Here is a 12,589-nt window from a genome sequence, read left to right on the forward strand (position 1 = left end):
GCTAGGATGGGATTTGACGAAGTCAGAAGCAGCAGCCTTGCCATGAATATCCTGAGCACACTTGGGAGACAGATTCTGTCCCTGACCCACCGAGTGGCCTCCTAGCTGTCTATGAGAGACTGAGGCATGTTGGGGTGATAGAGACTTAGCAGGGGCCTGGACCTTGTTGGGATTTGTAGCAGGGTGAAGAGGAGGCCAGGACCAGACTGGGTGGCCTTAGCATCTGTGGGACCCTCATGGTCCCTTGGCTTCCTCAGGATGCTGTGTGGTCCTGGCCCATGACTCATCCTGTGTGAGACCTGACCGGGAGCCTTCCTCCTAATGGAAGTAGACATAACCGATATCATAGTGTCCGTTGGAAAGTTCATTGGTGTAGTTTTAAGTAAACCTATAAATAGCAAATTTATAATTTTTAAAAAAATAATCACTGTATATATGTAAAAAAAACCCTGTTTAGTATTATATCAATATTTTGGGTGCTATTATATAGAATAAAAATCTTGAGACTAAAAAGGCAGAAGGGGATCCTGTGTATCATTTGCAGTCCTGTTTTTCATGATTTTTGTCTGGGTGCTGTTTGCCCAACAGGTGGGTGTGGGCAGCCATGAGGCTGGTGCTGTGGAGTGGCTAGTGGGTGTGCCAGGCAGTGTCTGTTGCTGGCTGTTGCTGATCTGCATTCTGCGGCAGCCATCAGGGGCTTCTTGGCCACTCCTGGTTGGTCTGGGGTGACATCCACAGACCACAGCCCGGTGACGAGCACAGCGCCTAGCCACCGGCTAGGTGGCAGGTGAACCCCAGGTTGATCTGGAAACTGCTGGCTGTGTACCAGGACACTGCAGTGTGTGTGCAGGCCACAGGGCGCTGAGAGCCTTTCCTGGTGCTTATGCTGCAGGTGTCCTCAGTCACTTGCTGACTGTGGAGCATTCTGCCAGGTGGCTATAGCACTTGGACACAGGAAAAACCTCTTTTCTTCTGTGAGTAGATGGTCACATACTTGTAGTCATTTTTTCTTGCAGTCCTGGGGATTGAATGTAGGAAGCATGGAGCTACACCCAAAAATTTTATTTTGGAACAAGCTGTCTGTTGCCTTGCTGCCCAGCCTGCGCTTGACCACCTGTGACCCTTCGGTCCTCAGTAGCTGAGATTGTAGTGTGAGCCACAGCACCTGGCTGCACTGTTAGAATTTTTTTAATAGTTTTTAAATGTTGATGTGGGCTATTTAGTGTTCTTTATGGCATTGTAGTTTGTTATTTTGAATCAGTAAGTTGGAACTTTTAGCATGGTCTTTCAAAAAACTCCTTTTGATGTGACTTTCTAAAAAAAAACTATGATTTTGTCCTTGACTTGCAAAATAAATACTTATTAAGCTTTTTGTGGTTGCCTTTTCTTATTATGAATACTTTTAGGGGCTTGATTTATTTGCAAAATATTTTAATAAGTGTATTTCCAATATTGGTGATTAAACCCATGGCCTTCTCTGTCCTGTAAAAAGTTTTAAAATTTTGAGACAAGTTCTTGCTGAGTCACTAAGTTATCCAGGCTGGGTTTGAACTTTCAGTCCCCCTGCCTCAGCCTCCCAGAGGGCTGGGATTTAGGCATGTGCCACCATGCCTGGCTAATCCTGTTTTTAATAAATGTACACGTTTCTAACAGACCCTCCCAGGTACCCCTAGTAAACAGAGCAGGCAGCTGCAGAGGCGTTGGTGGTGGAGGATGCCTGCACTCAGAGGTCTCAGACTGTGATTGTCATCAGCAGTCACATGTGGGACTTCAGTCGCTCAGTTGCTTGTGTCCACAGGACCAGATGTGCTTTCAAAAATGCAGTGCCCCACACCCCACTGTGATGGTCACGAGCATTACAGATAGTGACGTTCACAGAGCAGCTGAGGACTGAGTTTGCTGCCTTGGAGCCTGCACTCCTGAGCCTGTAGTGCAGTGTGTGGCCTCTTTCCCTGGAGGCTCTTGAGGCCCTGCTGCTGCCAGGAGACGGGTTAGGTCCTTCTGCCTACCCAGTGGGCACCTGGTATCCCACAGCACTCAGGTTTTTCCCATATCACGTGTGGTTTTCAGCTTCACCCTCAGAGCTCAGCGGGGAGTAGTGCCCTTCTGGAGGAACTGCTGCTTCCCTACCTGACTGTTGGCTGCTTTGAGGTGTGAGCTTCCCTTCCCTGTGGAGTTTTCGCCTGCAGTCATGACACCGTTGGTGCTGCATTGTGGCATGCCAGTCCTCACTGTCTGTGTCTCCCACAGTGGTTACCGTGATCCTGAGGGCTGTGACCTATGAGGAGAAGCGGGGTGCCTGCAGTGTGGGTGCCAATGTCAGGGATGCTGCCTGCTACGTGTGCTGGGCCTTCGCGCGTGCCTACGACCCACAGGAGCTGGCGCCCTTTGTGGCTGCCCTTGCCAGGTGAGCCTTTTGGTCGTACATGCCATCTTGAGGGCACTGTATTCTTACAGGGCAGGGGTCTGGATTTCAAGGGTCAGTGGAAGACGGTCCCCTGACAGCCCCTCCTGTGGACTCAGGTGTTGGCCTGGGGAGCAATTAGGAAGCACCGGTGGGGAGGAGGTGTTCAGGAAGGTCCATCCACACCCACTGCTGGAAAGTGGAGAACATGGGGTGTTGGAGGTGGGGCAGGGCAGTATTTGCTGGCATCCTCAGACGGCTGTGTCACTCACAGCTTCCTCAGGGAGCTCTGCAAGGTGCCCTGGGGACAGAAGCTCACACCAGTAGGTTATTGAGTCACTGGGAAGACAGAATCCTAGTGTCCACCGCGGGCTGTGCTGTTCTGGGCTGTGTAGGTTCCTAGGGGAAGAAACTGGGTTCCTGGGCAGAGGTTTCTGGTGGAGGTCTTGAGCCTGTGCCATCTGCCTAGCTTTTAGGAGGTGTTACTTGGAAAGATACCAAATATTAGGGTTCTGGTACAGGAGTCTCTTTTTAAGTTTTGTTTTCTAGACTTCCATTCTTTGGAGTTAGGAGTCTGAGGGGCTAAGGAGGGGCTCGGAGCTGCACACTCACCCTCATGGTGTGATGCACAGAGGCCCATCTGAGAACTGTAACTTGAGAAAGGAGCCAGGTAACTGAGCTTAAAGAGTTACACTTGAGCCAGGCCTTATGACATACCCCTGTGGTCCCAGCTACTGTGAGACTAAGGAAGGAGAATTGAAAGGTCAGGCCCTACCTGGGCAACTTAGCAAGACTTTGTCTTAAAATAAAAAATAAAAAATGTACAGCTCACTGATAAGCACTTGCCAGCAATTGTGAGTATGGCTCAGTGGTGGGTTTTGCTCAGCATGTGCAAAGCTGCGGGTCATTAGGTGGCCATGCTGGGTTCTTTACTCAGTGCCCAGGAGAGTGGATGACTGCCTGATCAAGCCTATCAAGCAGGAGGATGCAGTCTGGGGCGTTCTAGTTCTCCGTGGCTATCCTGCATCCTCTGGCTAGGACCTTCCATGGTACTTCTAATGAGGCCCATGGCCATCTAGCATCTGGCCATCAGCACTCTGCGGGATGCTGGTGAGTGGCCCTAGGGTCACACCATGGTGGGTTCAGGGATGCTGTGACTGGAGCTTTCTTCTCCTCTCAGGCATCTCTTTGCTCCTTATCAGGGTGAGAGGCAGGCCTATGTGTACTGCATTCCCTGCAGGGCTGGATCCGGGCCATGTCTCTCAACGGAAGTGACCCCAGAAGATGGTCCTGCCCCTGTTCGAGGAGATAAGGTGCTTCCGAGGCAGCTGAGATGGTGTCTGTCCCTTTGGGCTTGTCTATTCTTGACGTGTACAGCAGGACTGCAGGGTGCTACTGTTGGCGTTGCTTGAGGAGAGTGTCTTTCCTGAGGCCGGCAAGGCCTGGTGTAGTGGAAAGCAGGTATGACTGTGCCTCTGTTCATTGTCCCTGTGACCAGCTCTTCTTGCTACAGCTGGGCTGGCTACAAGTGGTGTGTCGTGAGCCTAGGTCTACTGCTGCTGCTCTGCCCTGTGGACAGAAGCTCAGTTGTATGTGCTGTTTCAGGGAAGTTTTCTCTGCTGTTTTTTGTCTTGTTCCTCAACTTTCTGACTGATCCAGTAACCAAGGATCAAAAGAAAAATATTTTAGTGGAACTTCTTTAGGTTGGTAACGTCTGGCCCGGTTCCATAGCACTTTGGTAGGGGCAGATGCTGAAAAGGGGGCTGAGAGCCGTGGAAATCCATTTGCTTGGGCCAGGGCTCTCTGTCACTGTGAGCATGAGTCTTCTTCTTGAAGGGTGTCTGCAGTGCAATGGACTTGTGGAAAACATTTCCTGGGCCTCATACACGTTCTTTTACTTCTGTACTGCCCTCACAACATTGTGTGACCGCCACAGTGACTTTGGGAGAAATGACTGGTATATGTGGCCTTGGTCCTCGAGGGATGTTGTCTGTGAGTGTGACTGTGAAACTGGAGGACTGGAGGACTGAGTCTCCTCTGGGACATCCTCTGGAAGATGTGAGGCCTCTGTTGGGGCTTAGCAGGTGGCATGGAAGCCATGTTCTTTTAGCTGGGCCGCAGCCAGCTGTAAATCCAGGCGCTGGAGGATTCAGGAAGGACGCAGTTCTCTCGGACAGCTGTAATTTCCACAGCTGGAGAGCGATTAGTGCGTGACCATGTCCTACCTCTGTCTGTAGACACTCACATGGGCCCAGGGAAGCCTTAGCTGTCATGTCTGCTCCATCTAAACAGCCTTTGGATTATTTCAGGAGTCACCAGCTGTGTTGCTGCCTGTTGAGTTTCTGCCCAAGAAGGCCCCTCGCCCCTTGGCCCTTGCCGACCGGGCAGGTTGTCCCTGTCCTTTGGGGGCTGTGCCTGTTGCAGGTTGCAGGCTGGTTCAGCAGGTTTGAGGGAACCTGTGTGCCCTGCCTTCACTGGCCATCCAGGCTCCAGGCATCTGGTGGGGGAGGTGGCAGGTGAGTCAGGGAGCCCTGTGCCGGCTTCCCTGCCTGGGGAGCTGGTGCCACCCGCCCAAGCTCGAGCCTGAGCCCGAGCCGAGTATCGGTTGGGGTGTGCCTCCAGGCCTGCCCCGCTCAGCTCAGCATGAGTGACCACACTTTAATTAGCAGCTTTTAAGCCCATTAATTCTGGCACTGGATAAAATCTTGATATCTTTACTTTCACAAACTGTCCACAGTATCCTGTAAAAGTAGACAGCTGAGATCAAAATGTACTTTCTAAGTAGGATAGCAGTGCCTGACAAGATCTAGGGGTGGCTGAGAAGCTAAGGACCACTCATACTGCCGGATGCTAAGTACTCAATGACACCAGGGAGGGCAGTATGGCTCACATCCTTGGTTTTTTGCTGAAGAAATTTGGATTAACTGTCATCCTGCCTCAGCATGAATTTGTGTGATTCCTCATTGGTTTATTTATGATTTTTTACTAGTATGTTTGTAGTACATATTGATTACATGCACTGTGGGGAGTTGGTTTATGTGCAGAACACATTTTGGTTCTTTTTACATTTTCCCCTTATTTCCTTCCCCTAATCCTCTGTCTTCTGGTTTGCAAAAAGATTTATCTCTGTTTTCTATTATCTAGCATAAGAAGTTTTTTAGTCTGATTATTTTTTTCTTGTTTTGAAGTTGTGTTGGTCTTTTTCAGAAGCCCCTCTTTCCTCAGTCTAGTACACAGACAGCTGGGGGTGGAAAGACTCCAGAGAGAGTCAAGTTTCTTAGAAAGCAGGTTCATGCTGCAGGAGCGGAGATGTGTACTATGACAATGCAGTGGATGGATGTTCATCATCTAGAAAATTCCTTCTGACTAGTGATCAAAAGCTAATTTGCAGGAAGGACAGAAAAGGACTGTGCTCAGTTGCCAACGTGCTCTGACTGTTGCCTTTGAGCGATTTCCTCACCTGAAACTCTTTGGTAAGCCGAGTCCTAGTTGAAGTGCACTCCCACCCCTGCCCTGGGCAGCTCCTGACTCTCGCCTCCACTGGCAAACCGGTCTGGCAGCGTGGGCTGTAGGGGCCCGGGGATTGGTTCAGTGAGATCTCTTCCTTGAGGGCAAGAGTGTCCTGAAAAATCAGGAAATGGCAAGCATTGCTCAAAGCTATGTCTTGTTCTCTCTGGGTTTCTGAGACCAGGGTTATAGAGGGAAACACTGTACAGCCTCTTGCTGCCCAGGGAGGCCAGCCCTCATGGTGGGCTACCCTGTCGTGTGACCAAGAAGCACTGCACTCTGCATCCTTGTGTGGCCAGCGCTCTGGCTCTTTTATGGTCCAAGGATATTCAACCAAAGGCAGGGCTTGGCTCTTATTTTACTTGAAGTATGTGACTTCCAGTTTGTAAAAAAAAATGGGTGGATAGTAAATTATTAATTTGGTATTCAAAGTTTTTTTTTTTTTTTACTTCAGGGCTGGGAGTTTAGAGCATTTACTCAGTTTTGTGAAACCCAGGGTTCATCCCCAGCCCTGAGAAAAGAATCAGAACAACAGGATTATTTTTGCTCAGATAAAAGCAGGGTTTTGTTTTTGAGCGTTGCATGATATTGCACCCTAAGAAACTGAGTCCTTGTGAGCTGTGTTTCTCCCTGAACGGAGCTGTGCCTCCTTCCCTGGACTTGAGGGGGCCTGGGTCTGTGCTGTGGAGATGCCTGTAACTGGTCTTGCCCTGGCAGGTTGGCCTGTGGCTGGCCCGGCATCTCCTTGCCTGCCCCTGCAACGCTGGGCAGAACCGCACCTTGTGTGGCACGGCCATCCCGCTGGGGCGGTGGAGGCCTGCACCTCAGGAACAGTGGTTTGGGGAGGTGCGTTCTTACATATGTAACCAGTATTGTCAAACCTATTTGTATTTGAGACATGCTAGCATTACTAGATAAGCCAGTTTTGGTCCTTAAGTGTGAAAGTATCTTTAAAAATTGAGTCCAAATCAAAATACTCTTTAAAACCCAGTTCCAACTGTGGACACACACTTGTCATGTTGGATTAACCTGGAAGCCTGCAGTAATGGAAAGCAGTGGTTCCCAGACATTGTTATGTTTGCTCTGTGTTCTGTGAAGTTTGGTGAAATGTGTGGATGAGGCAGCTGTTTAAAGAGGTTTACTTGTAAAGGCAGAAACCTACTCAGTGGGGGTAAATGCCAGGCTTCCTGCTCAGCGTGGTCACCTCTGCCTGTAGTGCACACTGCTCATTCCTGCCGTGGGGATCTGCATGGACAGTTCTCAGCTGTGGCTATGTGGATGGTACATCCATTATGAGTCATGAGCAAGGCACCTGCTGTCTTCCTGTCCAGATTGCTGCAGGCTCCTGGGGCTTCTCTGAGTGACAGGCTGTGTCTGGGAGACTATGGGATGGCTGCTGTCTTGGTTACTGAAAGGGTTTTTGGCATGGTGAAAGAGAGACTATAAAGTAAAAAAGCTTTTATTCCAACGATGTGGAGAGAAGTCCATGACCACCGGTAGCCTGGCTTTCTCTCCTCGAATGATGGGGTTATGGGACATACATATAACCTCTGACCAGGGGTGGCACTTAGGGTGGGCATTGATGATGTAGGAGGAGCTGATTGGGATTTTCTTCACCCGCAAACAGGAATGGGAGTTGCAATTAAGGCTGAGGAAGAGGCAGGAAGTGGTAGGCATCCCCGCTTTGGCCTTCTGCCACGTTAGACCACCGCCATAACTGTACAGTAATTTATACTAGCGCAAGAGCCTTTCAGTTAACCTTTCTCTTGTTGAGACAAAATACCTGACACCCAAAATGAGGGAAGGAAAGGTTTATTTAGCTTGCAGTTTGTGGAGGTTTCAGTCTATACTTGGCTGGCTCCAAGGCAGTGTGGTGTGGCTGAGGGGCAGCCCTTCATGGCGGCAGCAAAGGGCAAGAGCTAAAAGGCAAAAGGGGAAAAGCATGCCCCCTTTCCTCCCTTATCTTGTATGCCGGTTATCTGCTCTTGGGCAGGTGCAGAACTCACACCACCAATCCCAGTGCTAGACAACGACCCAATCACAAATACTGGACTCAGCGGCCTTCATGACTTCATGAGACTTTAGGGGGACACTTAAACAAGCTATAATAGCTGGTAACCAAAAGCTGGAGGGAGTGGGCTAGTCCTACAGCTGCTGCCCTGGTGGCTGGAGGAACATTCTAGGGTGGGAGATCCTGACCTCCTGGGCTCCTGGATACTGATGCCAAGCACAGGGAGAGCTATGTGGAGGGGAGTATGTGCCTGGCCGCCATATACTGTGGGATGGCCCTGCTCACCCTGTGGATCACATGAGCAGCCACAGAACTGCTTGTGAAGAGTCTTAGTAGAAAGGTGGCAGGGCCTGAGGCCTTGGGGAGGGCCTGGAGGGAGGGAGATGCTCAGGGCCTAGCTCTGGAGATTGGCCAGGACTCAACCTGCCCAGCTGCATTGTCTTTGGCTGAGGCACTGGGGCCACTAGGTCCTGGGGCTCCCCGAGTGACCCAGTGTGCAGCTGGAACTGGAGCCTGGTCAATCTGCCTGGACAGAGGCAGGAGTCTGCAGGCACAGAGTGGAGGCCCTGTCCTGCTGCTTTCAAAGGATGCTGCCACAGGCCCTTGCTAGGTTGGGAAGTCATTTAGAATTTCTTCATGTTTGCTTTGTTCTCTCGCTGATTCAGGTGCCAGTGTAAAATAATAATCAGGATAGAGAAATGGACGGAGGACCCCAGGAATTCTGTGTGAAGTGTGAATGTGCACAGTGATCACTGGTTTCCACATTTTTTGATGGCAGATGTTGCACAAAAGCAGATTCTTAGTTGACTTCCTTTCCATAAAAAACATAATTTTATGGATTTGAAAAAGCAAAGCTCTCATTAGAATGTAAGCATAATACTTACATTGGTGACTCTGATGGTGTCTTTAGGATGCCAGACTTGTTTTGTTCACAGCAGCAGGTCCATAGCTCGGAATCAATTGGAAGATCCCATTTATCCATCTAATACTCTGTTAAGAAGCCATCGTACCATCATGAAACAGAAGCAGTCTTAAAACGTTCATACTAGGAAAAGATGAGTTCCCTGTGGTTTCCAGTCAGGTTTTCCTTCCTCACCATGGCTACCATTTGTTGTATAGTGAAGAGTTTAGAGAAGGACAGACCAGTTTTCTGTGGCTCACTTGCCAAGAGTTGTGTGCATCGGCTCCCAGCATGGGGCCTGAGCCTGGGAACTGCTCTGGCCCTCAGGAGTGTCAGGCAGTTGTTCTTCAGAACCCTGTCACTAAGTCATTGTGTACTTGCTGAAGCCCACGGATGTGGAGTCCATAGGCCCTTCTGCCCACCCCCTCCATGAGCCGTGCACTCATGGGCGATGGGCTGTCCAGTCCTCCTCTGTCTAGTGCACCCAGGCCCCCAGAGGCACCCAGTTGTGTCTTCTTTGTCCCCTTCACTCTGTGATGGCTCCTCCATCTTCTCTTGTCTCGAATGACCTTAGAGTGTTGTTAAAAAGTGACAGTTTTGTTGCAATGCAATTCACATGCCATAAAATTCACCTTCAAAGTGTCAATTGTTATGGTATTTAGTGTATTTGGAGTTGTGCAAGTAGCAAGTAGCAAGTTGTGCAAGTAGTCTAATTCCAGAATTTTTATTTTTATTTATTCATTTATTTTTGAGACAAGGCGGGGCCTTCTTGCTTGCATTTGGAAGCTGGTCTCCAGTGCACTGAGGGTGTTGGGGTAGACTCAGACAGAAGGAACCTTGCCAGCTGTGTGGTGACCTTGGAGAGGTGCTGGACACATCTTCTTGCCCCATCACCTGCCTCCAGAGGGTCTTGCTGTGCAATTCAGGCTGGCCTTGGGCTGACTTTGTGGTGATTTTGAACTTGGACCAAATGATCCTGAACTTGCAAATGATTCTTCTGCCTCAGCCTCCCAAGTGCTGGGATTATAGGAGTGTCCCACCATGCCTGGCTTTTTAAAATGGACATGCTGGATTTATTTTTGTTTTTTGGTACTGGGAATTGAACTCAGGATCTTTTGTTTTTTAATTTTTTTTTTTTATCGGTACTGGGGATCGAACTCACGACTGCGCGCCTGCAAGGCAGGCGCTTATGCCGCTGAGCTAAATCCCCAGCCCATTGAACTCAGGATCTTGTGCTTGCCAGGCAAGTGCTTATGCCACTGAGAGCTAAATCCCTGGCCCAACCCAATTCCAGAATATTTTTTCTCCTCTCATCCACATTTATTAGTGGCCACCATTCCACTCACAGTCTGCTGTCTGTCCTTGTGACAGCACCTTGGCAGACCTGTAGCATGACCAAGGCCGGCATTATAGGTAGTTATATGGGCTTCCATGTGGGTCCATGGCCTCTAGCAGCACTGGGCTGAGGACCATGGTCACCTGAGAAAGTGGGCCTGGCAGGCCAGGGGTCTACTGGAAGGTGACTGTCCTTCTGTGATCTGTGATTGTGCTGGGGTCCCCCAAACCCCCCTCCAATCCTGTGACCTTCACCTGCTGCCCTGGCATGCCAGCCAGCTTTCTGCGGTTACAGGACAGCTGGAGTGGTCAGTATGTGAGAATAGTCTTATTTGGGCTCACAGTACCCTCCCCTATCCTGGGGACGGAATTCAGGGTCTTGTTCATGCTGTGTAGTTGCTCCCCACTGAGCTGCCCCCCACTGCTGGCTTGTGCAGTCTGTGGCAGTTTGCTTGTTGTTTGGGGCCTGTACCAGCATAGGAGCTGTAGAGGAGAAGGCCTGTTCATCTCACGGTGGCCAAGAAGCAGGGAGAGTATATCTGGGCCCACTCTCCTCAGTGCCCTGCTTCCTTCACTAGGCCCCAGGTGGTTCCCCACAGTGGCATGCCTCATTAAGTTTCAACACATAGGCTATGGGGGCACCTTCTAGGTCAGAGCCCAATGCTGGGCATCCATCCTCTTCCATCTTGCCTGCAACTCTCACATGCAGTGTGAACTAAGGTTGATTTCTGTGTCCTTCTCATTTTGATGTTCATGACACTCCCTGTGTCTCTTCCTCTCCATCCCCTGAGACTGTACACTGGGGGCTCTGAGGGATGAGGGGCTGGGTGTGGAAAGGGGGAACACGGGAAGGGAACCTCTGGGTTACTCATAGTACTTATGTTTGAGCACCTAAATTTGGAGTATCCCCAACTGGGCTCAAAAAGACTCCATTCTCCCTGTGCTGTGGTGGGGCAGACTGAAGCTGCTTCCTGTGCTTGGGAAGTGTTTCCTGGCCACTCTGAGGAATACTGCACAGTTGCAGGGAGGTTTTTGTTGTTGTTGTGACTGTGACACAACACTGTGTCACAAGACTGTGACAAACACTGGAGGAGGCTACTTTACAAAGAAAACGTTTAGTTTGCATCACAGTTGTAGTCTGAGATCAACAGGCTCTGTCTGGCAATGGCCTTCTTGCTGGTCAGTGGGTATCACATGGTGGGATGGAGCCCAGTGTGCCTGTGCTCGCCTGTGTGGCTGTGTGCGTGCATGTGTACATGCTTGTGCCTCTGTGATACACACATGTCTGTGGGTCCCCATGTGTGCATGTGTGTGTATATGTGCGTGTGTCCTTTGCACACGCGTCCCCTTTTCATAACGCTAACAGGACTCAACCAGGAGTTCCACCCTGATACTCCCATCTTGGTTTGCCTCCCCTCTCAGGAGGGAATTCGACGTTGACCTGAGTTGGGGGATGCTCTGGCTGGTGCATGCTGGCTGTCGGTGGCTGTGTGTCAGTCTGCTGCATGAAGCTCAGAAATCATGGGCAGCTGGTGCCCCAGAGCCTGGGGTCAGCCATGCGGCTGGGCTCTGCCATCCTATGGCTTTCATTAGGCTGGCTGCCCTTGGGACACTAGTGTCCAGGAGGTCACACTGCTCTCTCATGACCTCGCACCTCAGGGTGCCTGCTGTGTGTGGGGGAGCAGATGTCAGGTGGCCAGGAATATAGTGAAGAAGCAGAGAGGGAGAGAGGCCCCACTATGTGGCCTGCCCTGCCGTGGGCGCCCTTCAATCCACTGTGTCCTCTTTCCACAGTGCCCTGGTTGTCGCTTCAGTGTTTGACCGGAATGTGAACTGCAGGAGAGCGGCTTCAGTAAGTGTTCTCATTTCCTTTTCTTTCTTATTGTTTTAAGAGGGAGAGAATTTATTGGGGAAAAGGTAAGGGGAGTAGAGATGGGGACTGAGATGCCAGAGGGGCCCCGAATGTGTTACCCGGTATTCTCATTTTCACATGCTCCCTGTCCTGGAAGGGGTGGCTAGCCCTGACTGACCCTGTCAGGAGTGAGGGCCTTAGTGTCTTTCACATGGGGCTATGTGGCCAGGGTGAGGAGAGCAGGACATTTCAGCAGAGCCAGAAACTCATCCACCTGGGTTTCCTGGGAGGGCAGGTCAGGACTCAGGAGCACCCCTATACCTCTCCTCCCAGTGTGGCCCAGGAACCCCCTGTTGGGAAACAGAAGTGAATGGCCTGAGTCCCATGGAGGGGTCTTATACATCTGCCATGGACAGGCTGGGACAGGTGCTCCAGGATGAAACACAGGCAGTGGGAGGTGGGGCAGGCCACAGAGGGGTTTGAGGCCTCACGATGAGCTGTGGTTGAGCCCTGCTCACTCTCCCATCGGGCCTGCTGAGTGGGCCTCATGGGTGGGGCCTTCTTGCTTGCGTTTGGAAG

The 12,589-nt window shown here is 50.7% G+C and overlaps 1 protein-coding gene across 1 annotated transcript in view; it reads left to right on the plus strand.

Moving 5' to 3' along the window:
• The window catches only part of Tbcd (tubulin folding cofactor D), a 159,392-nt gene that overhangs the window by 96,292 nt on the left and 50,511 nt on the right, over positions 1 to 12,589 (plus strand). Inside the window, exons 14-15 of the mRNA XM_003464918.5 lie at positions 2,251 to 2,407; positions 11,953 to 12,010. Of these exons, the coding sequence (XP_003464966.2) occupies positions 2,251 to 2,407; positions 11,953 to 12,010 (215 nt within the window). The remainder of the gene's footprint in view (positions 1 to 2,250; positions 2,408 to 11,952; positions 12,011 to 12,589) is intronic.

Source organism: Cavia porcellus, unplaced genomic scaffold, assembly GCF_034190915.1.
Source record: "Cavia porcellus strain 051 isolate PalLab524CR breed Dunkin Hartley unplaced genomic scaffold, mCavPor4.1 scaffold_32, whole genome shotgun sequence".
NCBI lineage: Eukaryota > Metazoa > Chordata > Mammalia > Rodentia > Caviidae > Cavia > Cavia porcellus.